Below are 26,140 nucleotides of genomic sequence, written 5' to 3'. Positions count from 1 at the left end.
AGGAGTCCATATTTTTTATTAGGCTGACATAGGATTACATGGTACAAAAGAATAAATGTCACCCAGAAGTATTTGGAAGTAATATTTGGGTGTTAGAAGCCACTGTGCTAAGTCACAGGACTATAAATACAAAATGAATGAAAGATGCCTTTCCCTCAGAAAACTTATATTCTACTGGGCAAAGACAAAACATAACAGAAAGCTAAAGAGGGGGTGGGTAGGAAGGGAGGGAAGGTTCAAAGAAAGTAGCATGCCAGGGGAAATTCAGAGAATAAGGAGATGAGCCTGGGGAGGAAGGAAGATATGGCTAGCCTGTACTGTTGTCTTTCAATCATTTTCAGTCGTGTATGATTTGAGATTTTCTTGACAAAGATATTGGAGTGGTTTGCCATTTCCTTCTCCAGCTCATTTTTATAAATGAGAAAACTGAGGCAAACAGGGTTAAGTGATTTTATCAGGGCCACAGAACTAGTAAATATCTGAGGTCAGACTGGAGCTCATGAAGTTGAGTCTTCCTGACTCCAAGACTGGCACTTGATCTACTGTACTACATCTGTTCACTTTCCTCAAAATGGAAGTTCTGGGGGGAACCAACAATCAGAGGAATTCAAGAATTCAGGCTAAGAAGTTCAAGAACAGACGGATTTTCTGAGGTGAGGATCCTTTTGTAGTATGTCAGAGAAAGTTTAGAGACTCAAGGGAAGTCTGTATAGGCTCCTAAACAACTAACTGGTCTACTATGTTACAGTGATACAAGCTGTTAAAGATAGAGGGCATCTGAAATCCAAGTACTTTAAACAGAGACATTGAAAAGAAGACTAGTTAAAAATGCAGCAACTTGAAAACTGATTTAAATATTCATAGATATCATTGGAAATCTAGTTATAAGACTTATTTCCTTGAGGGGGAAAAAAACACAATGCCTTTTTTTAGGAAAAGTCCTGTGAAGTCTATTGAAAAAAGAAAAGAATGTGATCATAATTAATAATAAAACAATTATTTTATCCTCATCTTTTTTAGTATATTTTATATAGATATCCAGGGTCAAGTAACTATTTAGCTATTATTCATTTATATTTTTTATATTTACTTATTCTTTGAAAAATTAAATATATTCATTTATATTTACTTATGCATTTAATATTCTGTACATTATTGTGTAAGTGGATAAAATAAGTGTTTCTTGTAATAAAATGAAAATATCTGGAAATAACCTTAACTGGGTAATCAGAGTAATAGATACCTCATCTTGCTCCAATATGAGTCAGTTTTTTTTTTCTACTAGGTCTCTATATATTGACATTTTTTATTCTATGTCTGGGGATAAGTGAATGTTAACATGCTAGCAACTAGTAAAAACATTGATGCTCATGTTAGAATTTTATAAATGAGTGTTTTGGGGTCAGCAATTACATTTATAATCAATGATACAGTTATAGTATAGTTTGAATTTTAAGAGTATCTGAAGGTCTGTGACACTATAGAGATATGATGTCTTTCAATTTGTGAAATTTAGGAAGTTTCTATTCTATAGACCGGGCGACTAGTTTGCATCTTCCTAAATATTTTGTACAGGTAAACATTTTTAACCTGTAGTTATATGTTGTATGTTCAACTATTTCTTTTCATAATCTATATTGATCAACTCTTCTTCAATTTTTGGTAGCAGCTACCTTATCAATCACCATTAGTTATCTTCTATTTTTATTTTTAAAAAAATCATGATTCATTGTTAACTTTATTGACCTACTATTTGTTGAATTCATGTGGATGCTAGCCATAAGAGGTTTTATTTTTTTCATTCTCCTCTTGAATCTTAGCAATTATGTAGTTAGTTTATTATTATTATTGTTAAGATTTATCCTTTCATTCTTTAAAATTAAAACAAAATCATGAATTTAACTGGGTGTGTTCAGTTAAAAGGAAATGATCGATTTGTAATTTGTTATGAGGGGGTATAGTTGTCCTATTGGGGTCAGAGCTGAACAGATCTGATCAAGGGGAAATAAGGAGCAGGAGTGTGTGAAAACCTACAGATCCAATCCAAAATAATCCAATGCAGTCCAATCCAATCTAATCAAGTGCCAGTCATGAGCAGGCTCCTGCACCAGATACTAAGAATAAAAGACACTGCAAACAAATTAATAAAAAGGACCTGCCCCACACTTCTAGAGTTTATGAGATCAGGAGCTATCCAGTGTTGACTGTCTGATGTCTAGGTCAAGACAGTGGAAAAGTAGGGTAACAAGAAGCCAAAAGTTTACCAAGGTGAGAAGTAACCATGTTTTGGGCTCAAAGAAGTCAAGGTTTCAAAATTCAATGAGACTGGCCATATATCCAATAAGAGAGTAGTGATAGAAATGCAGAAATGTACAAAATTACGACTGCTTTATGACTTCCATTAGATATCTTATGCAGTTATCACCTTAAGTCTGAGAGGGGTATAAATAATAATTATAACAAGGGGAACTGTGGCTGCAGTTATGTGCCAATTCTGAGTAAAGCAGGATAAGGAGAACTGGAGTTAGAAGAAAGTTCTGAGAGTAGTATAAAGATGAATTAAAAGAAGGTCTTAAAAATCTACACTAGTATAGTGGTAGTCTCTCGGTGTCCAAGAATGACTATAAAATCTACACTAGAGCAAATAAATTGCCTCTTCATTTGATTCCAGAAAGAATATGGAGCCTGAAGCCAAAAGGCCTATTTCTAGATTTGCCTTAGCATCATAGGTATAGGGTGTTTAAACCATGCTGTCCAACTCCTTTCTTGGACAATTTATGAAACTGAAGCCTGAATATTTCATTCAGAAACAGGTATGCTGGCAAATGTTTAACAACCAGGTCTCCAGAAAAAAAAATAAACACAGCATGCACTTTTGACAGGCATCATTATCAATATTCATTATTATAAATATGCACATTCAATATGCTTCTTTTAAAATTTTTTATTTATTTAATTTTTTAAAAACCCTTCCCTTCTGTCTTGGAATCAATAATCTGTATTGGTTCCAAGGCAGAAGAATGGTAAGGACTAGGCAATGGGGGTTAAGCAACTTGCCCAGGGTCACACAGCTAGGAAGTATCTGAGGCCAGATTTGAACCTAGGACCTCCTGTCTCTAGGCCTTGTTCTCAATCCACTGAGCTACCCAGCTATCCCTGCTTCTCTCTTTTTTAAGTCTAGACAATCAACAAAACAAACCAAGCCCTGATTTGTAGCATGTGCTAATTTTAGAGGTATAAACACTCACATTGAGAAACTATTGGCATTCTCCAGCCAATAAGAGTAGTTCCTGCTATCTCTGCTTGGACAGGAAATAGCTAGGATTTCTGTCTCCAGTTCAATTCAAACACCCTTTCTGTAGCATCACATTTTAACATAAAAAAAAACACCTTTATTTTATTATACTATGAAAAAGAGATTGAAATAAAGTTCAATAAACATATATTAAGAACACACTACGTACAAAATATGAAGATAAAACAACAGATAGCCCCTACTCAAAAGGAATTTATATTTTACAATAAGGATCAAAATGGGTGATAAGTAAATGGTAGGTAATTTGATAGTGGATGGGAGAGCTTCTGAGAAGACTTTTTAATAGGATATAGCAACTAAACTTGGCTTTGAAGAAAAATATGGGTCCTGATGGGTAGAAGTGATATGGGCGTAAATCCTAGGCATGAGGGACACCTTGTACCCATAAGAGAAAGGTAAAAGATTTGAGTCCCAAGAACAGCTAGTAAAAAAAATATTGCCTTAACATGAAGTGGGTAAAGCAAAATAATGTGAAATAAACCCAGAAAGACAGGTCAGAATCAGACCCTGAAAAACTTCAAGTTATCTGCCAGTGAGTTTCTATTTCTTCTTAGGTGTAATAGGGAGTAATTGAAGGTATTTTTTGTTTCTTTGTTTTGTGACAAGGAGTATAATTGTCAGAACTTTGCCAGATTATATTGTCAGAGAAGTAGAATACTGGGTTTGGAATTAAGAAGACTCATCTCACAGGCTCCAGATTCTGAAACCTTAACTTCTATAGACCTTCTAGTTTTGCTTCCTTGTAAAATCATCATCTTCATCATCATCATCATCATCATCATTATCATCATCATCATCATTTCTAATCTGTGGTGTTTTAAATAATACAAAGCAATTTTCTGATAACAACCCTATGAGTTAGATTTCACAAACTTTATTAACCCATTTTGGGTCTAAATGAATTGAGTTTGAAAAGTTGAGTCATTTTTCAAATACTCCTTTAGATAGTGAGTATTGAAGCCAGTATTTGAGCCCAGGTGAATCTGGCCTCTAAATGCAGTACTCTGGTGCTGACCAGTTCCCTCATTATTCTCCAATGAATGCCCCTGATCACTCTCTCTATTCTTCTGTAACTGATCTTTATGAGAGTATGTTCTTTCCCAAAAATTAATTTGAAGGTTCTCAAAGAGACCATTGACTAAGATTGTTCTTTATAGATGTAAGAGGATTTTCTGGTTCCTATGATGCTTTTAGATGGAGGTGAAATTTTGGAATGTGGATCCGACTTCTGTCACTATGAAATATGGAAATAACCACTAGTATATCAAGAGCCAAAAAAGATAATTCTTTATTAGACTGAATTGGCTGGAGCTGCTCCCAAGATGATTTCATTGGGTGGGACTCTTTAAGAGGAGGGATTTTTTTAAAAGACTGATCTCTATTTTTCAACCTCAAAGAAAATAGTCCCAGCCTTTTTACCTTCTCCCTTGCACTTTCTGCCTAGAGAACAATTGGGGGTGGGTAGGTAAAGTTGGTAGCAAAGGAATTTATCTTTATATCTTACCCCCTCCATATAGTGAACTCAAAACAAGGGCCTTAGAGCAAAAGTACTAGACAGATCGATGGGCTCATCTCCAAGTCAAAAGAAATTATGGAGATTTTCCCAGTCCCAAAGGGAAGTTCTGGGCCATGGGGTTCCTACCTCCTGTAAGGGAATCATAAAATTAATATATTCAAAGTTCTTTGTGTGCTCAGAGTTTGGATATTCATATCTTTCTTTATATGATAAACTTCTTAAATATTCGGCCAGTGGTTATAACGCTGATGAATCTGTTCTTAGAATCACATCTTTCAAAAAGAATGTATGTGGTTTTCTTGCCACATTAATATTTTTAGTGTTTGTCTGTCTATTATTCTCTTAAGTAATACTGAAGCCTTCTTCCATCTGCTGAAAAGTGATTTGTACCTTAATTAAAGTTGATCACACCTGTGCATGCATTTGACTGCCCACATACCTCCTACCTACCTGTGAAGAGACTTTTCTTCCTTTCACAATTTAAAAGGGAAAGATGGCATTTTTAATTGAAGCCCAAAAGAGTGACAACACAGACAACTGTCTCAAAAGCCCACCCCAGCACTAATGTCAATGAATTTCAGATTCACTGCATGTCTAGCCCTTCATCGTCAATGATGTTCGTCATATTTAAAAGCAACAATTATGAAGGAATTAAAAAGAATAACTTGAGTTTGAGAATGGCTGTTAAGTACTGGTTCCCAGGGAGAAGTGCAGCAGTAAGGGCAAGGCAACTGTGTTGAAGTGACTAGCCCAGGGTCACACAGCTAGGAAGTATTCACCTAGCAACCCCCAAAAAGGAATTCTTTTAAATTTTCAGTGATTGCTTGGTGGCCAAAGAACAATTTGCATCAACCTGCTTTTATGGAACAACAATGATGTACAAGGATGACAAGGATGTGGTTAATTTCCTTTAGATTCTAAGGAGAGGCTTGTTACCCTTCTATCTTTGAGAAAATGCACATGTGTGTGTTCACATGAATGTATGTGTTTGCAGGGGGAGATAAGGGTTGAAAAGAGGGAGTCAGGTAAAATGTGAAGAAGTTACACAGCAGTTGGCTAGCTCATAAAAAGGACAGTGAGTTTTAAATAATAAAGAAGTGATTATATGCTGGAACCTAAATATAATGTCCACAGCACAGAATTTGACCTGATAAAGGTGATGATGATAACTCCTGCCTTCATGTTAAAAGGTTTACTAAAGAAAATTATAATGATGATAATGGGCAAATATAGGAAGGCACTTAAAGATTCATGGCAACCCTATGAGCTCAATAACTTAAATTAGTTTACCATTTCTGATCTAGATGTGGAAACTGAAACCCTGACAGGCTTTAGTCAGACATTAGGATTTGAACCCCAGTTCCCCTAATTTCAAGGCCAGTACTTTATCTGTTGCACCAAACCATAGAAATCACAGGATTTCAGAATGTCAGAATAGGAAGGGACTTTCAACAGATATCCTCCTGTAGTAGAATGATTAATAAGTTGAGTTATAGTTGAGAAAACTGGGGACCATTTTATCTTTTCTGACTGGGGTGGAGGGAAAGGATGAGAATTTATTTAGAATCTACAATGTGTCAGCCACCTTTTTTTGTTCTTTTTGAGTTGTTTCCTTCTCCAGTTCATTTTATAACTGAAGAAACTGAGACAGACAGGATTAAATGACTTGACCATTGTCATACAGCTAGTAAATATAGAGGGCTGCATTTGAACTCAGGGCTTAACTCCAGGCTTAGCACTCTATCCACTGTATCAACTAGCTATGTTTATATAGGTACTTAACAAATGTTTCTGATTTGATCAGACTCTGTCTCTTTTTTTGGTCATAAACTGTTCCCCTCTTAATAAGTGAGACAAGTAATTTCTCCCTTGTTTGTTTATTAATTCAAAGAAAGAGAAACCTGGCAACCAGAGATATTTGACAGTTTTCTCCAGTCTTGACTACTATTTATTTCAATATTTTCTCCTTTCCCACATGCCCTTCCTGAAACAAGAGATATCCCAGCTCTCCTTGCCACTCAGCCTCCAGCACAAGCTAGTACTTTAGTATCTTCTAGCTTTAAGTCTATGAATCAATCAATTATTCTGCCAGGGAGAATCTCTAAAGAGGTGGCTGTGTCTTCAGAGGGAGAACTACACAGGAGTTAAAGCTAACACAGTCCTAAAACCCATTTACAGGCAGAAGATCTAGGTCAGACCACTTGAACTTGGCAGTACATACTCTGCTACCTCTCCTCTGATGGAAGTGGGAAAAGTAGAACAATATAATCTTTCCAGTCCCTCTTTTCCTCCTTTCATGACATTCTAGATTCCCCAAACCACAGTATAGTGTGATTCTCATGTACTTGGATCATAAATTATACTCACTGAGCTCAAGCCCAATGCTCCATAAGTCTTAAGCCAAAGTCTTCATCAGCGTCCATGATATCTCCATGAGTGTTTGGCAAAATCAAAAGCACTCTCATCTACGTGTTCCAATTCACTGTATCTCATTAAATCAGAGAGGCTGATACTTCAGAGACCCTACCTCTCCTGATGCTAGAAAGAAAAGCCATAGTGAATTGAGGAACTGAAATCTTTTGTTCATATCCACTCCTATCTGAACACAGTCCCTAAATCCTGGGCTTATTACTGATTCCTATCAGTTAATTGTGAAGCACAGATTTTGTTTTATATTTTTGTGTTTAGAATTCAGACAGCTGATAAGCCATTTTTGATGCTGTTCTTGCTTCTTTTGTTGATATTTTCTTCACTTCTACCCCTACAACTAACTCTTACTTCTGTGGATCTTAGTTTGGGCCCCACAAATAATCCCAATGCAAGTTATCTCAGCTTTGAAGATTCATCAGGGATATACGATTTTTTCTGTCAAGATCAAAACCCTCCAGTGCTTTAGTGTCTGAGTTTCTATGACACTACCACCAAAAAAAAGAAACAGAGAAAAATAAATCTGAACAAAACTAGTGATAAGCCTCTGAAAAACACTGGTCTTTATAAAACAAAGCTCAGAGGCAATTTCTAGATGGTTATTTCACCTAGGTAGAACCTGACATAAATGAGCTCCATTGACATGTCCTTCAAGAATCCAGTTACCTACATGTCACAGTGAAAAGTTTCCTTGATGATAAAATTTTAAGACCTCCTGACATCACAAGATCACAACCTATGAAATTTGTATTAATATTACTTTTTCTACCTTCTCAGACATTCCCTGCCCCTTCCCCTATTTCACTAGACTTTTTAGGCACAGTCACTTACTCATACAGAATACAATGAGATTGATTCTATTTTGATTATAAAGTGGCTCAAAACATCATAATTACTTGGTTTAAAAGAAAGTTAAGCTCAAAAGTTCTAGGTGGAACAATGAGTACTGTTGGACTTGGATCCCAGCATTATTAGAGATCAAATCATTCCTTAGATCCTCACCAGCAATATGACCCTCGGTAAGTCAATTAATTTCTTTTAGTCTCAGTTTCATTATCTTTAAAATGAAGAAACAATTGGAGATTGTAGTGAGAATCAAATGCCATTCAGCTGTTAGGAGCTAGGAGAAAAATCTGCTCCCTTGTCTTCTAATTCAGAACTCTCTCAATCATCCTATATATACACCACAAGAAAATAGGAAGCTAAATAGGAAGCTCCTATGTAAGACTGTGGCTAGGGAACCTCACCTTTTTCTCTCAGGATCCACTTTATGCTGTTAAAATTTATTGAGGAATCCCCAAAGAGCTTTCAGTTATGTGGGTTATGTCTATAAATATGTACTGTATTAGAAATGAAAACATCTTGGCATTATTAGAAAAATAATTTTGGCCTTGAGGACCCTTTGAAATTACCGCCAACATCTTTGGTGGACCTCAAACCACCCTTTGGGAACCACTGTGCTGGAGCATCCCCAGTGAGTAGATAGACTTCTGTTCATTGGACAGACTGGCTCAGTTTGTGAGTGAAAGGTTCTATACCATTTATTGGTGTCATTTTAAGTTTCAGATTTCATTGAAAAAGTTGCACATATACTCCCTTCCAAGGTTGTGATAGCTTTCCCATTAAAAAAAATTGCATGAATCAATTATTTAAGAATTATGTGCACCCTGGGAGATTTTTTTATCAGTCATTTTCCTCTTCAATGTGTGATATCTCAGGCATTGGATTGACTCTATCTGGATGCATGGCATAGTCCCACATAGAGAAAGAAAATTTCATTGGGCGAGACTTGCAGCATTAGTATGGTAACATTGGAGTTTCGGTGAACTCTGGCCATAAATATTTAATGTAATAAATTATAGTTAGACATTTGCATTTTCATACTCTATTGTGCAATAAAAAAGAATTGTTGAACAATAAAGATACTTACTTTCCATAATGATGTTCAGTTTCAAAAATGTAAGCTTTTTAGTTCCAACAATGGAGAAGATATTTCATGAATTTTGAATATCACCTTGCCTTTATTTCTCTCAGTCAATGACTCTTGACATCAGACTAAGATCAGATGATCTTTTTATATTTAAAAATAATTATTGATACTTTCACATATTGGTACATCTAATTTTTAATAGGAATGATTTTTTTCCCACATTACACATTGATACAATTTCTTAATACTTGTTTTCTGATATTTGCAATCTATGTTCTGTCTCCATAAATGCAAGCTACTGCCTTCATGCCCTATAGTAAAAGGAGTTCAGGCCCATTTAACTCTTAGTTAACTCCTAACTTTGGTTTCTGGGAACCTGGTGGTGCCCAGAGTTGACTAAAATATATGTTCTCTCTGCTTTGGTCATCCTTCACCAGACTGGTTACATCTCTCAGCTCTGTGAATTTTCTCTGGCTGTCTCCTACCCTGGAATGCCCTCTCTCATTATCACCATCTTTTGACTTCCATGGCTTCCTTCAAGTCTCTGCTAAAATGCCATCTACTGAAGGAAGCCATTCCTTACTTGTCTTAATTCTAGTGCCCTCTCTCCATTAATTATTTGCTAGTTTCCTTGTACATAGCTTGTTTGTATATGTTTGTTTGACGATGGTCTCCCTCATTACATTGTGAGTTTCTTGAGGGCACTGACTGTCTTTTACCTCTTCTTGTATACCCAGCATTTAACCCAGTGCTTGGTAAATAGAATGCTCAAATAAATAAATGTTTGTTGACTGACCGGTTTTCTAAGTTCATCACTTCAAAGCCTGAGGATTTCTTCCTCTTCTTTTTTTTAAAGTTCTCTATCTTTACTGCTAAACAAGCACTTCAAATACATATAAAACATATGATATTTAAAGAACAATTTCAGTGTAACAGCAGCAAAAATATTTGGGATATTATTCTCATGTTTTATTAACATTATAATAAATACCACTGTATTAAGTAGCCTGGTTAACAAACAACTTTTCAAGGCTCACCTTAAATACAAACAGGTTGTAGTGGGGAAGAAAACTCTTGCTAGAATATTTTATTTCATGTTCTTCTAACAGATGTTCTTTCGGCCCTAGTTAAAGCCAACCAGCCCTAGAAAATGGTGTTTCCACCATCCTACCTAAGGAAGTGTTGACTGTGCTAAAGAAGTTCCCATATTATATCCCAAAATAGGCCACATGTTAAAGCAATAGGAGCTACTTGGAGCATTAATTTTTTAAGAGTTGGGGAACCTGAATATAACATATCATCCAAAGAAATTTCAATGACTAGTTCATTTTGAACTAACTTAGTTCTCCTAATGAATGTTTAGATAGAAGGCTTTGCATTACTTGGGAAACAGTAAAATCTCCATGAAAAAAAAAATCCAATCTTTAAAACATCATGATTGTGTCTGACATGTGCTGCTTTTTAGAACCACATACCCCTAAATGATTTTTTTAACATAAATAACCTCAATGTGAGGTATCCAGCTCTATAAAACATCATCAGCATGAAGACACCATCTTTCTTCCTAAGGTTTGGGTTTGGCCCAGTATTCCTGAAACATGGAATACAACATACCAACAGTCATTGCTCCTACTACAAAGCCTTGAGCTCCCACACTCATGTGAATCAGGTGGACAGACATTTTAGTAATCCCTCTGCTCTCCAATTTGTATAATCCATATGCAACAATAGCTGCAAAACCTGCAATTCCAATTGGGACAAATGGTGCCTCCTTAGCTTTTCGGGCAAGTTTTGATCCTGAGGACTCATCATAAGTAGAAAGAGAAACATCACTATCTGATGACATAGTAGTAGTTGGTTGAAGTAAGAGGCTCCACAGAACAGCAGAATACTGATTCACCTTTTACAAGCAGCCTTCGTCTTCAGCTTTCTCTTCCTCTTCTTGTAGATACAATGACTTTATAAAATGCTATTTCTCTCCACTCCTGCTATCATTTTTACTGTGAATTTTCCTTAATTAATATGCTGCCTTCCTTTCTCCTTTCCCTTCCTTCCTCCCTCCTTTCCTTTCCTTTGCTTTGCTTCTCTATTTTATTGCTCCCTTTTTCAGAAAACAAAGTTTGGGATCTCCTCCTAAAGTCCTATAGTGTTTATTCAGTTTGACTTGGTAAATTTTTTTTTATTAATTAATTAATTTATTTAGTCAATTTAGAACATCATTCCTTGGTTATGAGAATCCTCTTTTTCCCTCCTCTCCCCCCACCCTTCCTGTAGCTGACACTCAATTCCACTGGGTATTACATGTGTCCTTGATCAAAACCTATTTCCATGTTGTTGATGTTTGCACTAGGATGTTCATTTAGTCTACATCCCCAATCATATCCCCTCGAACCATGTAATCAAGCAGTTGTTTTTCTTCTGTGTTTCTATTCCCACAGTTTTTCCTCTGAATGTGGCTAGTGTTCTTTCTTGTAGATCCTTACAAGTTGTTTAGGATCACTGCATTGCCATGAATGGAGAAGTACATTACATTTGATTGTACCATAGAGTATAGTCTCTGTGTACAACATTCTCCTGCTTTTGCCTGCCCAGAGATTCTAGCTACCACTGGAGGCTCAGCTCTCTAGATTGGGGAGGGGTCCTGAGACCTTCCTTCTTCCTTCCCCTTAAACTGAGTGTTCTTGAATTCAGGCTCTTGGGGGGGTCGCACCTTTTGAGTTGAGTCTGGGAGGAAGGTTCCTCGGCTCTGTCCTGTCATTAGGTTTGATTTTCAGCCCCCTAGGAGCATTTAGTTTGTAATTAGTAAGGAAGGGTTTTCAGAGGTCTGAACTTTTGCTGTGTCTACACTGCCATCTTGACTCTACCTCTGACTTGGTAATTTTGACACAGTCTATTCAGTGTCCAAAATATAATTTTTTAATCTGGAACAAATAGTACAAATCATATTGTGGTCAAATGACATTAATTGGGGACTCAGTTAATGGTGGAGTGAATGAGTACAAGGCTTCTACTAGCAAGGTCACTGAATGTGGAGGAAGAAGCCAATACAGATAGGATAGCAGTGCTCTCCATTCCACCATATGGTAGCTTTTTATTTGCACTAATTTTTATAACTTAAGAACTTATCTCACTGTTGCTTCTGAGCTATTCAAGGACAGAAAGGGTTTTAAAGATCTTCTACAATTCGTGTATATAGGTCAGAGCTGTGGCCACCAAGCCCTAGTTCAGGCTTTGATTCTTTTTATCTAATTAGGGTCTGGGTACATCTATCCAAGGACCAACTTAACTTCAGAGAGATTCATCAGCAACAGATTGGTCACCAGTAGATAAATATTTTTGACTGTAATAACTCATAAAACTACTAATATAAGTGGCACAATAGATACAATGCCTAGAGATCAGGAAGATTCCACTTCCTAGGTTCAAACCTTGTCTCAAACATTTATTAGCTGTGTGACACTGGACATTTATAGGTCTTATTTACTTATTTATACATTAGATTATAAACTCCATGAAGGCAGGAATAACAACTTATCTAATATTTTTACCATTTCTAGGACCTGGTAAAATTCACATGGTAGGTGCTTAAGAGCAGCTAGAGACATGGTGGATAGAGTACAGGCCCTGAAGTCAGGAAGATCTGAGTTCAAATATAAACTTAGATACACAGTAAGTAAGTATGGCAAGACAGTTAGATGGTACAGTGGATAAAGTGTACTGCTTGTTATCAGGAATACCTGATTTCAAGTCTGGCTTCAGACACTAGCTATGTGACCTTGGGCAAGGCACTTAAATGTTTTTATTGCCTCAGTTTCCTCATCTATAAAATGAGCCAACGATGGATAGGCAAACCACTCTTGTACCTCTACTAAGAAAGCCAGTAATGTGGTCTTAGAATCAGATACACATGAAAGTGTCTGAACACTTACAACAAGTAATCTTCATTGATGGATATACAGAAATAATAATTTATGAGTTACATTGCCTTCCAGATTATTAATATGATTGACCCTATACAAAATGGTGAAATATGGAACACTAGTCATTTGGAACCCAATTCTCGGTGCTCCAATTTCCTCATCTCTACCCTCTACTGTACCCCTCCATAAACACTTAGCCTTCTATCTTTTGTCCAAAATTGTTTTCTTGCTCTCAAAAAATTTAATTCATTGTAAAGTAAGTTGTTATTGGGAAGTAGCATGGTGCAGTGCACAAAATGTTGCCTTCTGTGTTAAGAAGACCTGAGTTCAAGTGTAGTCTCTTATATACTAACTAGGTTTCTCTAGGAAAGCCATTTAGCCTTAGAGTGTTTAAGGAAACCATTATAGCTAGTGCTAGTCAAAACTGGTAGAAGTATCTTCATTGGAGAGTTCCTTATGCTAAAGAAATCACAGGTGCTCTCCAAAGAAGTTAAAAATGGTTGATAATTATTAAGGTCTAGTAACAGATGTATTAACATTTAAAGGAGAATCAAGGCCTTAAATTAAAGGAATAAAATCTATTTGTTCCATTTCAATAATGATTTAGCCAAAGAGAAAGATTTGATTTAGCTCTAAGGGCTTCACAACCTAGTGAGAAGTCAGAATACTTTTAAAAGATCTGGATTTAATACTCAGATGGGTGTAGTGCTGGCTGTGCCATTTACTGCCTATGTGTCCTGGGGTGAGTAATTTTATCTCTTTGAGTTTTATGTTCCTCATCTATAAAATGGGCTTAACAATGCTAATATCACAAGTTCTTTATAATTAGTAACTATTATATAGGTCTCCTCCATCTGTCTCTGTACAACTGGCTGTGTGGCTTGAGAGCTCCCTATTTAATCACTGTTACTACTTTAGGATTTATTCAATAGTTCAACAAATGTATATTAAAAGCATTCTGTGTTTATAGGACTGTGCTACTTAGCGAGGAAGAATAATCAAACATAAATTAATTTCTTAGTCAAGGGTCTAATGTTGTACATGTTATAATACAATACACACAGAAGATAATGTTCTCATTAGATAATTTTCTCCAATTAAATAGGATGTGAGATCCACTGTTAAGGAGGAGAAATCAGAGGTGCTACAATGAGGTTTGAGGAGTAAGGTTTAGGCTATTTGGGGACTGTCTAACCCCAAATAACCATTCAAGATAGGCTATCACAATTACAGTTCAGCAGTGAGGGTCCCTTTGAGTTCAGATAACAATTGAAAGAAGATCTAGTCAGAATGGTTATTTGACATTATTTAGCAATATTCAGAGCATATGAATATGAATAAGGAAAGTAGAGTAGGGTAAAGCAGGGTTGAGATTTAAAAAGGAATGGCTAGCAATAGGATAAGGGAAGCACAGTGTGGAGTTGAATTGGTGAACCATAGGTTCAAGACTATAGTAGTAACTGGGATGCATTGCAATGAGCAACCTTGATTGCTGAGGACTATTTATTTGCTATCTTTTGGAGAGTAGAGGTCTATGGTAATGGCATATAGAATCAGGTATAGCTTGGTAGTTTTTCTTTTTTTTTTTTTACGAAGGTTTCACACTATTCCCACAGTGAACCCACCTTGAGGAATCCTAAGGTGTCTCACCACATGAGAATTTCCATCTTGAGATATGAGATCTCTCCCTTCCCAAATGGAATCTGTCTTTAAAAAGTTGACTTAAGGGCATCTCTCCCACCTCTTGATCTGGAGCAAGCATGATAAATTCCTGGTCATTGCTCTTCTTTCAAGGCTTTGCATAAAATAGAAACATCTACCATTGATTGAGTAATAGAAATCAAAACATTCTGACTTTTCCTTTGTAAGCTTGCTTTCTTTTCCTTCTTTTAGCAACCTATAACCCTTATGAATGTCAAAGTGAGTCTGAGAGAAATAACTTGGCACCTTCTTTATTTCCTGCTGCGCTCTGAAGTTCCTGATAAATATCATTCAATAACAATGATTTGGGTGACATAATACACTGCTGGAGATTACAGCCTGATCCAATCTGCTTTTCATTTTTGAGCTCTTATTAGTTTCTCTAGCACTATATTGAAGTTCCTCAAGAAGGTTACATACAGATTAGGAAAATCTAGACCAACACCCAGGAAATTTGTCTTCTCAATGTCATGAAACTATTTGCACAAGTTTCAAAGATCTGGAACCTATGTGAAGGTTCTGAAAAGATAAATTAGGGTATCCAGAAAAATTCAGACTAGATGCAAGAATTCATCAAGATGAATAGGCAATTCCAAGGAGCATTAAATATTTTCTAATACTATGAGCAGCCACATACACACTGTTACATGGACACAAATATATACATGCACACATATAATTTACATATAAATATATATTTAGTGCTAATATTATATATAATGGATATAATATATGTATATATAATATGTATTACATATGAATCCTAGCTAAGGAAGCAAATGGAAATCATCCTATAACTTTGCCAAGAAAACCCCATGCAGAATTACAAAGAGTTGAATATGACTGGAATGACCAAATACCAACTACAAATGTATCATATATGTGTTTAATAGATACATTATATATGTGTGGCTGCATGTAATATGTGCCTTAACATATATTCTGAATGCATATATGTGCACACACATATTGTATCATCCAAAGCATGTCACATTCCATTAATTACCTCTATAAAGGTAATTTATATATGCACACATATATAGTTGCTGATACTTGTCTCATTCATCAGATGCCTTCATTTTGTACCTTTTCTCTCGCTATCTTGAGATGAAGGTAAAGGGCTAATATGCATAAACATTTACATTTATAGATATACACCTATAAAATGAAGCATATAGAATGCTGGAGTGAAGATTAGGAAGACTGTTCAATTCCTGCTTTTGATATTTGTTCTCCATGTAATGCTGGGCAAATGATTTTTATTTCTCTGACCTCCACACAGTACTTCAAATGCAAGTCAGGAACCTACATCAACAAATGGTGTTCCCACTTTTAAAGTTCTAAAACCAGTAATGGTGAACCCTAAGACCAAGTGCTATCCCTATCCCCCCACATGCTGGGCACATGCTGCCCCTTCCTTACCTCACACAGGGGAAGAAGAAAGCTGCTAGACAGAAGGGTAGGTGAAGTGAAGAATGTCTTCAGTGAGTATAGAGAGGGGGAGAGGAGTGGTCTGAGGGCTCTGCTCCCCTTCAACTCTGCTGCCTGTGAGCCACCCACCTCATCCTCTGTTAGTTCTCATTGGGCTGCTGGGCAAAGGGGTGGGTGGTATGAAAAAATGTCATCAGGTGCAGTGGAGAGAGGAAGGGAACAGCTGCACCAGAGTCCTTCTGCCTTTTTAGTAGCAATTCTGGAGGTGTAAGTGGGGAGTGGGGAGGTAGGGTGGCTGAGTGCCCACAGCCATCTTTGATACCCATGCTATTAGTTTATCATCATTGTATCTAAACCATCAAAATTATAGGTCATTTATGAGGTAAGAGAAAGTGAAGAAGAGAAGATTTGACCCATTTTCATCCCTCTTAAGACTAAATAAAAAAGTTTTGTTGTATTAAATAGGCACTTTTGAAAGATTCTGTTGTACAGATGGCTTTGATTAGAATTTATTTTGTAGCAAATAGAGCTGGGATGGAGAATAACAGTGATTTTCTTTTATATAACACCTCAAAGTTTAAATGCAAGAGCTCTAAGATTCTCACTATATACCTGACATTACTGTGTTATGATAGCTTTTGATTCCATATTTAGTGGTATATTCATGATGTTTTCTCAGTAATAATTTTAGGATTTCATATCCTTTCCTGTAAAAATTCTATTCATTGTTCTAAATGGATGGTAATTGGTATTATTAGAATTCTGGTCCATCTTGACCCAGGGATACTAATCAGAGACCAGTTTGCAAAGAACTTATCAGTATAGGAGACTATTTTACCATATAATTTTCAAGGAAATAAGAGAATTTGTCAGTCCTGATAATTCCTGATGTGGAAATCTGGGATACCTTCTGTCAGTACTGCCTGAAAACTCTTGGTGATACTTGACCACATAGCTAATATGGGTTGTAGGAGTCAAAGGTTGAACCAAAATTTTCCTTCTTCCAAAGTGACATAAGCTTTCTAGTCCAACCTTTCTCATTTTCCATGAATGGAATCTTAGGTCCTGTGTGCTGAAATGAGTTGCCCAAAGTTACAGAGAAAAGAAGGGGGAGATTCAAACCCAGATCCTTTTATTCCAATACACAGATCCTTTTGATTCCTTCCAGATCCATCACCTAGATACTCTACTAGAAATATCTTTTAATTCAATGGATTAGTTTATATTGTCCAAGTTATTTCTTATGGATGTGAGTTCAAATCTGTATGCAGATCCTGGTCAAGGCATTTAATCTCCATCTTCCTTTTTCCTGATCTGAGGATGCATATGCTTAACTTTCAGTGTTGTGAGGATTAAATGAAATAGTATTTGAAGCTCTGCTTTGTTTGAACTCCAAAGAACATAATGTTCCATCCAGGATCAACTGGTCCCCTAAAATCTCATCCTCATGTTGCCTAAATTAGCTCTGGGCATTCAATTTTTTTCTAATTCCCTTAGCTTCCTCTTTCCTCTAATTGGAGGTCTGGAGGATGGAGTACTAAATTATCCCAAACTTCCCCTTTATAGAAGGCTAGATCCGAATTCTCCAGCTAATTCTTCTTTATTTTCCATTTTTAGACATTTCATCCTCTCTTTATAGTTTCCTTTGTGTGTGGTCTTTCCCCATGAGATTGTAAACTCTTTGAGTGCAGGGGTTATATTTCTTATTTTAACTTTTATCCCTAGCACTTAGTAGAATGTCTGACACCTAGCAGGTGATTTCTCAATGTTTCTTGAATTAATTTGAATTCCTGTGAAGTGCTTTGCAAATCTTATAGCACTTTATGAATATTAGCGATTATTAATTGGCTATAAATGTCAATTCATGATGACTCATAAATGTAGTTGCATAAAAATGTTGTCATCAGAAGTCAAGAAACCTTGGGCGGTAGTTTTGGCTCTGACACTAACCAGCTGTACAGCCTAAGACAAATTACTTCTCCTTTCTGTGCCTCAGTTTCCCTACATATAAAGTGAAGTAGTTGAACAAAATAGTCTCTAAGGGCCCTTCCATCATGAACATTCCACAATTCCATGAAGAATGCTATTTACCAGATATCTCAGTTATCCTTATAAAACGATGTCTTTTCTATCCAGTTAATCAATACTAATTGCTTTTAATCATTTCCATTTTTCAGTGATTGGGATAAAATGGAAAAACTTTGCTATTGCTGATTAAATCAAAAGGGATACAAACGATAAAGTTTAGAAGGATCATTTGCATCAAGCAGAGAATTGGATTGCTGGTCAGTCCCCAGAACTGTGGTCATTTTGATCCTTATTGTTTTGTGGACAATTAGAATACATGTCTTATAATGAAGGGATCATTGTGTGAAAGCATGAAATTTCAAGTGGTTGATGCAGTTACAAATCACAGACATAAAAGCTTCTTATTCAGATCATCAAGTTCTTTATATGACTGATGTGGCAAAAGAATCTTTTGGCTGTTGGGTACTAGAACAGAATTTCATGAAACCTCCTTCTGTTTATTCAGGATTTTCTGGTTATATTAAAAAATAATGAATACTCCTCTCTCCAAAGCAACCATTTTCCACTCTGGGTTCTTGATTAACATGGCATTTTCAAAGATTCCAGGTTATATATGAGTCTAGATTTTTGTGTGATTTTCAAGATGTTAAATGGAAAAGGATCTATGGTGAGTGTATAAATAGATTGGTTGATAGATAATGCCAATAGACCTAATGATAAATGCAGTAAATGGATAATACATTTATTGACTGAAATAGCCATTTCAAAAATAAGCTACATGATTTAAAAATATTTCTACATTTTTTATTTAACAATATTCTTGTTATTAATATTATGAATCCTTCTGATCCTTCTGAACTTTATTACTAATATTAGATTTGGGTTTTTTCTCAATAGGTCTCAAAAAATGTCAAATATAGATGTCAATCATTTCCCACATTCCTCTGATTATACCTCTTTTAAATTGCAGTGTGTTGGGGCAGTTAGGTGGCCCAGTGAATAGAAAACCAGGCTTAAAGAAAGGAGACTATGGGTTCAAATCTGGATTCAGACACTTTCTAGTTATGTGACCCTGGCAAGTTACTTAATTCTGATTGCCTTACTGCTTTTCCACCTTGGAACCATTACTAAGTACTGATTCTAAGACAGAAGCTAAAAGTTTATTTTTTTAAATTTAGAATATTTTTTCCATGATTCCATGATTTATTGTCCCCACTCCCTGCTCTTTCCTTCCCCCTCCTGAAGCTGACAAGAAGTTCCACTGGGTTATACATGTATCATTGTTCAAAATCTATTTCCATGTTATTCATATTTGCAGTAGAGTGATCTTTTAACATCAAAACCCTAATCACATCTGCATGTAATCACGTGATCAATCATATGTTTTTCTTCTGCATTTCTCTTCCCACAGTTTTTTCTCTGAATGTAGATAGCATTCTTTCTCATAAAATCCTCTGGATTGTTCTGAGTCATTGTATTACTGCTGGTAGAGAATTACATTACATTCAATTGTGCCACAGTATATCCTTCTCTGTGTACAATGTTCTCTTGGTTCTGCTTCTTTTGCTCTGCTTCAATTCCTGGAGGTTGTTCCAGTTCACAAGGAATTCCTCCAATTCATTATTCTAAAGATTTAACTTTTTAAAAGAAATTCAATGTACCACATGTAATATATTCCATATGATTTTCATTTTTATCTATTAAAAGATATTTTGAGCATTTTAATGTTTATTCTGAGTAAGAACATTCAGGAAAATGTGCTCTCAAAAATAAATATTACCTCATTTATTCAGTTCTTAAAAATGACAATGTCAAAAATACATGTTCATAAAATTTAAAAACTGTTCTTCATTTAGAATTGATGATTGATAATGACTGTGAGATCTAAAGTTTGGTTATACAATACTTTGATTAATTTTGTTTAACTTTCTATAAGGATATTTGCCAAACATCAGCATACTAGCCTTGGGGACATGAGAAATTAAAAGGAAAAATAAAAGAGAAAGAGAGCCTATTTTTTTCTGTACTATATTTAGGCCTTATTTTGTTAGATTTGAAACTTAGGTGACAAGCCCATGGCATGCATAGGAAAGCAATTAAATTAGAACAAAAGAAATACTAGCAGTGAATTAACCTGAAATCTATCTTTTGAGTTTCATATTTAAGAATGGGCTAAAGTTCCAGTAATAATTATGGCTTCTGGTGAGGAATTAGAAGAAAGTTTCATGTTAAGGAAAATATTGATTCCTTAATTCTAAATACTGTTTCTAAAATATTTCAACCCATATCTACAAAAAAGTCATCTTAAGTATTGTAATATTAATGTATCATCTCCCCCACAGTCTCAAAATGGTAATCTTCCACAACCTCCCCTTCATTCCACAAAAAAAAATGATCTTAAAATGCCTTTAAAAACATTTTGTAAGATTAAATTACTCATAGTATTTTGGGAAACTTATTTTTATTTTTTAAAATAATTCCTTTATAATGAGATTTGAATTCTATATATCTTGTAGAACCAACAGATGAGCTAAAGATTAGAAGCCACAGTACAGAACCACTACCAAAGCTGGAAAACAAAGAGAGAGGCCATCATGGGGCATCCTCTTCTAGAGAGCCAATAAAAGCTCAGGAATGGGATGGAACACCAGGACCACCAGTTGCATCCAGTAGACTGGGAAGATCCTCTGTTAGTCCAACCTTGTTAGCGGGAAACAGCAGCTCAGGTAAAGTATAATAATGAACTTAATTAACTTTTGGAAATTGGTTATTATGATCTGCTTGTCAACTGTTTTTCCAAAACAATAGGTTCAGAGATCAACCAAGGACTTCTCTGGCTTAAATCAAAGAGAAACCATTTATCCATTCATATTTCTTCAGTGTATTCACAATGAAAGTGTGGTAAAGGGAATATAGTGTGCAAATATATGATTTCTTTGATTTAAAGCACTCAGTATTTTTGATTCTCTCCATTGATGCTCACTACACAGTCATCTGCTGTCCAAGTTCCTGGAACATTGCATTATTTGCCCATGGTCATAGAGCTAGTGTATATTAAAGTCTTGTCTTCAATCTAGAATTTCCTTACTCAATTACCAGGCTTTTAGTTCATATTTCATCTTATAAAATTGCATCTTAAGGGCAAAACAGAATCATTGAATTTACCTATCAAATAACTTATCTTCTTGGATTCCATTATTATTATTTTATTTTAAAAGTCTTAGAGGAAGAAGTCTAGGGTTAGTTGGTTAGATCCATGATAAAAGTACATAAAGAGAGGCTAAATGATTTGCCCAAGCTGACACAGGTGACTGGCAGTGTTCAATTCTATTTATCAATTAAATAATTTAATATGAAAAATTATCAACTTACAAGTATTGGGAGTTTAAATTTGAGATATTGAAATGTAATTGTGAAATGTAAATATAAGTCCTCTGACCCAGGATTGTTTGTTCTTCTTGTTGCTTCTCTCCCAAATCTGAACTCTGCCAAAATTTTCTGGTATAATCTTTGAAAGTTACTCATTTCTATTCCAGTATAAGACATAGAAATAGAATCTCTCTCTCTCTCTCTCTCTCTCTCTCTCTCTCTCTCTCTCTCTCTCTCTCTCTCTCTCTCTCTCTCTCTCTCTCTCTCTCTCCATTTCTTTTTTCCCACCATAATCTTGCCTATTATAATTGCCCACTTCCAAATGTGTATGAAATTACAAAGGAGATTAAACATAAAAGCAAAATGGGACTATTAGGGATAAAACCAGAATGATGACAAATAAAGGGTAGCAAAAGTATGGATGTAACCAGGCTCTTGAGATTATCTGAATAATACATATGTGCACTGAATTGGCTCCACTTTTCCTGACAACTAAGACTGAATGTGTAAGGCTCTTGAACAACTCAATTGGATTTCCCATTCTCAAATATAAGCTCCCCATGCTTTTCAGTTGATGCTTTGTCATATTAAAATATTTAACTGACAAATAGAATTGAACATGAATGTAAAAGGCATCATATGATTTCTTTGAAGTGAGGAAAATAACATACTGGACCCATGTAGAGTTAGCAATGAAAATAAACAACAATTAAGCAAAAACACTCCCTGCTGCTCTCAGGTTTCTGCTCCTTCCGGCTGACAAGACTCTGAAGAAATGATCAGTCTCTTAATGTTCTTTTCAAGTGAGATACTCATTTTAGGAAGCAATTAACGTGAGTTCATTCTGTGATCCCCTTGACTGTGATAGAGAGTTGAGCTGAGTGACTCTTTGCTCATATTGAAAGGATGTTTGGGAAAGAATTTGTAAAGTGCCCATGCAAGCATATTCCTAACAGCCTCGGTGCAACTTGAAGCAATGAATTCTTCAATATTTAAAAAGATGGCTGATTTTTATTGATGGTGTTCTTTTCTTTGATATTGTCAATGGTATCCTGTAGCAGGTGGATGGATGGATTTCTATGTCCCTCCAAAATTCTATACTTCATAGCCTATCTGTTGTGTGAGCTTCACATTTAGTTAATGTGGTCCTTGAACAAGTATCCAAATGATTTTTACTTGAAACTTTTTCAGTTTCTTAAGACATATGCAAGTTCATATTTCACTGACACAGTATCTGAGAAGTTAGGTTCTACTTCTACTGCAAAATGACGAATATGGGTTGAGGTAGAATCTTAACTCCCTCATATGCTGAAAAGATGGAAATGGACTAGATTTTTAAGCTTCTTTCTGAAAAAATTCTGTTATTCTATGAGTATGGAATTTCCTATGATGTTCTAGTTTTCATTTCTTTTTCTCTGTCTGTCTGTCTCTATTGGATTTAATAGTAGAAAGACAGAATATAAAATGGTTCAATAGAAAGAAAATTAGATTTGGAGACATAAGACTTGGGTTCATTTAATACTTCTGCATTTACTACTTTAATTATATCGTTTTTGTCCTTCATACTTGAAGAAGACCAAAATGACATCATGATCCCAAAGGTCAACTTACTATTTATCTGACAGTGGGTGATCAGAAAAATATGAGCTTGGAAGACTTTACCATAGGTCAGGCATTATTTAGTCAATATAAACTTTTGGGAGTCTCCAAATTTGCACATCTCAAGTTTTTTTTGGAATACTGCAATTTGGTGCTGCTCATAGAACATAGAACTTCTTTGAACTGGGCATGCCACTGTGGATGATCCCATGACATTTTCTCCCATATGTCACCTGGGATTAAATTCTTTTCTTTTCAAAGCCTCAGTTTTTGTTTGCCAGGACCATAGTTCTAAAGCTAGTAGGATCATCACAAAAATTGTTATGACTCGCCCATTTTTTATAAGTGAGTAAATTGGGGCACATAAAAAGTAAGCAACTTTCCAAGGTCCCAGAAGTAATAAATGATAGAGTTGGAATTAGAAATCTAATGACTTCCATCTTAGCACTTATTCTACTTCCAACTAAATTCCTATTAGTTCTACATTAATATTATTATTGTAGAAATTAAATTAGTTCTAGTAATAAAAGTATTAATTTTATGAGGTTTATTAAAGATTATTAGACATCAAGGATACAAAATAATCAACCTTATGTCTAGGGCTGATTAGCCCATTCACATCTTACTCACTACACAAACTATAAGGGTAAAATTATGGTTGAGACTGAATATAATAATTATATTTGGTCACCAAGGATTTTTTATTTATAAAATCCTAATGAAACACCCAAACTCAGCTGGAAATTTTATGGTGATTTAATTGATATAGTGGAGGAGATTAAGAAGAAGGAAGAAGAAAGGGGCTAGTACCAGGTGGGAAGATTAGGAGATCTAGAAAGTAAGGTATTGAGTGTGAAGGAGGTAAGAATCAGCCTGACTCCAAAGGGGCTCAGCTAAATGCCCCAACCTGAATCAGCTCAAGGGCAAAACTCACCACCAAAATTCCAAGATGTCAAAATGCCTAGCACACTCTCAGCCAGAGTTGCCTCTCCAGGGAAAGAGGAGGAGAGAGGAAGTGACGTGCCTTACATAGACAGACAGTTTTACATCACTTTCCTGCATCTCATCTATACCAATGATGACTTAGTTTGACTTAGGACAGCCCTGAGGTCTGTCCTTTTTTCTGCACATGTCTGTTGAAGGCCATTTCCTTAGATAATTAAACTTGAGTTTGATGCAGACCTTCCAAATCTTGTTAAACTAAGAAGGGAAGAGAAATGTAGAGTTTCCAAGACCTGATTCTGTTATTCCAAGTATCTCCATTGTTACTGATCAGGAAATAGCTAAATTAGATCTTCTAAAGAATGGTCTGATTAGGGTGGAATAGTTTTAAAATTTACATTATGAAACAATTTTACAATTTTACAATATGTATACCAGTTTGCTAAAAAAAAGCCAAAATTTGTTAGCAAGACTAAAGTTTATAAAAGTTAAGCTAGGTGTCTCAGTGGATAGATCCAGACTCAGAGTCTGGAGGTCCTAAGTTCAAATCTGGCTTTAAACACTTTCTAGCTATATGATGCCAGGGATGTCATTTAACCCCAATTACTTGGACTTTGCTACTCTTCTGCTTTAGAATCAATATTTAGTATCAACTCTAAGATATGTAAAGGGTGAAATTATGGTTGAGACTGAAAAAAATCTAAATTTAAGTGGTCGCCAAAGGAAATCACAAATAATAAAATAGCCAAGTCAGCTGCCAAATTTTATGGTGATTTAATTGATAGTGGAGAAGATTTAAAAAAAAAAAAGGAAGAAGAAAGAGTAAGTTTTTTTCTCTCCCTCTTCCCCTGCCCGATACTAATTAGGGTTAGATACATTGGGTTAGACCACATCTTCTAAGTAATGGTCTGATTAGGGTGGAATAGTTTTGAAATTCACAGACAGAAGGTGAGGGATAAAAAAAAAATTATAGTTTTTACTTGCAACTACTGTATATTTTGAAAAACAATTAGAAGTAGCTTAAACATTATTAATGTTTGGGAATATTCTCATAAGAAACTTAAAAAGAAATATATTTTAGCTGAAAAAGTGAGAATTTAGGCTAGTTCTGATCACTTTCTTCACTGGCCTTTTCTTTACCTCATATTCCCATCTCTCTCCTAGACCTTTTTTGCTCATATGAAAGACAAATCCTCTGAAATGTTCAAGTAGCAGATAAAATCACTCTCTTTAAGGGACAGTAATGAATATAAGTTCTTGAGCAAATAGTTATCTGTGATCTTTTCCTCTAAATTCCCATTTTCATAAAAGTAGTAGGTGCTCAAATTTTCTTTTAAATAAAAAGTAGACTCCATTATATTGAATTGAATTGAAGGAACAAAGATCTGGATGAGGTCTTTGATTATCTCCATTTATTTGGAGAATTGCTCTTTTGAAAGAAATAGAATTGAATTACTTCCTATAAAGGTAAAATTCCAGGAGACTCTGACTTGTACTGCTCACACAAAATGTCCCTAAGGTTTGCCTACAGCAATCTATAGTCATTCAGAACATTATTGCTTCATGAAAACATGAAAATTTAAAGACAATTATAATGACTATATTTATCAGGAGAAGAATTTTCCTTAAAAAAATAACAACAGTTCTATAATTAGGACCTATGGTGTTTCCAGATCTGAGCTGTATCACAGTATGAAATGTTATAAGGTAATAATAATTATAAAATTGATATCAAATTATAACCATTATGAAAAATTTACTCCTAACAATAAAATAGGTTTTCAATATTATCATTCACATTTTAAAGGATTAAGACTTAAATCTAAGAGATGATAAGTAACCTGGGAATGGTTATTATACTGCTAAATTTCACTTGAGTCCTGATCTCCAAGTACAATGACCCAGTTTCTTTTTGTTGTTTTTCTTGCTTCTCCCATTATATCTTGCCTATCCAAAAAATA

At 35.3% G+C, this 26,140-nt stretch overlaps 2 protein-coding genes across 5 annotated transcripts in view; one reads left to right on the top strand and one right to left on the bottom strand.

Moving 5' to 3' along the window:
- The window catches only part of NYAP2 (neuronal tyrosine-phosphorylated phosphoinositide-3-kinase adaptor 2), a 354,745-nt gene that overhangs the window by 249,449 nt on the left and 79,156 nt on the right, over window positions 1-26,140 (top strand). For all 4 annotated transcript variants that reach the window (XM_056807558.1, XM_001373958.4, XM_007502180.3 and 1 more), the window contains one exon: window positions 20,786-20,995. In XM_056807558.1, coding sequence (XP_056663536.1) covers window positions 20,786-20,995 — 210 coding nt within the window. The remainder of the gene's footprint in view (window positions 1-20,785; window positions 20,996-26,140) is intronic.
- On the bottom strand, window positions 10,559-11,134 carry LOC100015149 (HIG1 domain family member 1A, mitochondrial-like). Its single transcript, XM_056807560.1, has one exon. It carries the CDS (start codon window positions 11,033-11,035, stop codon window positions 10,754-10,756), a length of 282 nt encoding a protein of 93 aa, XP_056663538.1. The 5' UTR covers window positions 11,036-11,134; the 3' UTR covers window positions 10,559-10,753.

The sequence above is a fragment of the Monodelphis domestica genome, chromosome 8, assembly GCF_027887165.1.
Source record: "Monodelphis domestica isolate mMonDom1 chromosome 8, mMonDom1.pri, whole genome shotgun sequence".
Classification (NCBI taxonomy): Eukaryota; Metazoa; Chordata; class Mammalia; order Didelphimorphia; family Didelphidae; genus Monodelphis; species Monodelphis domestica.
This window is presented reverse-complemented; position numbering and strand designations above follow the sequence as displayed.

Coding starts and splice junctions, on each gene's coding strand:
- LOC100015149 (XM_056807560.1), bottom strand. CDS start 11,035: ATGTCATCAGATAGTGATGTTTCTCTTTCTACTTATGATGAGTCCTCA.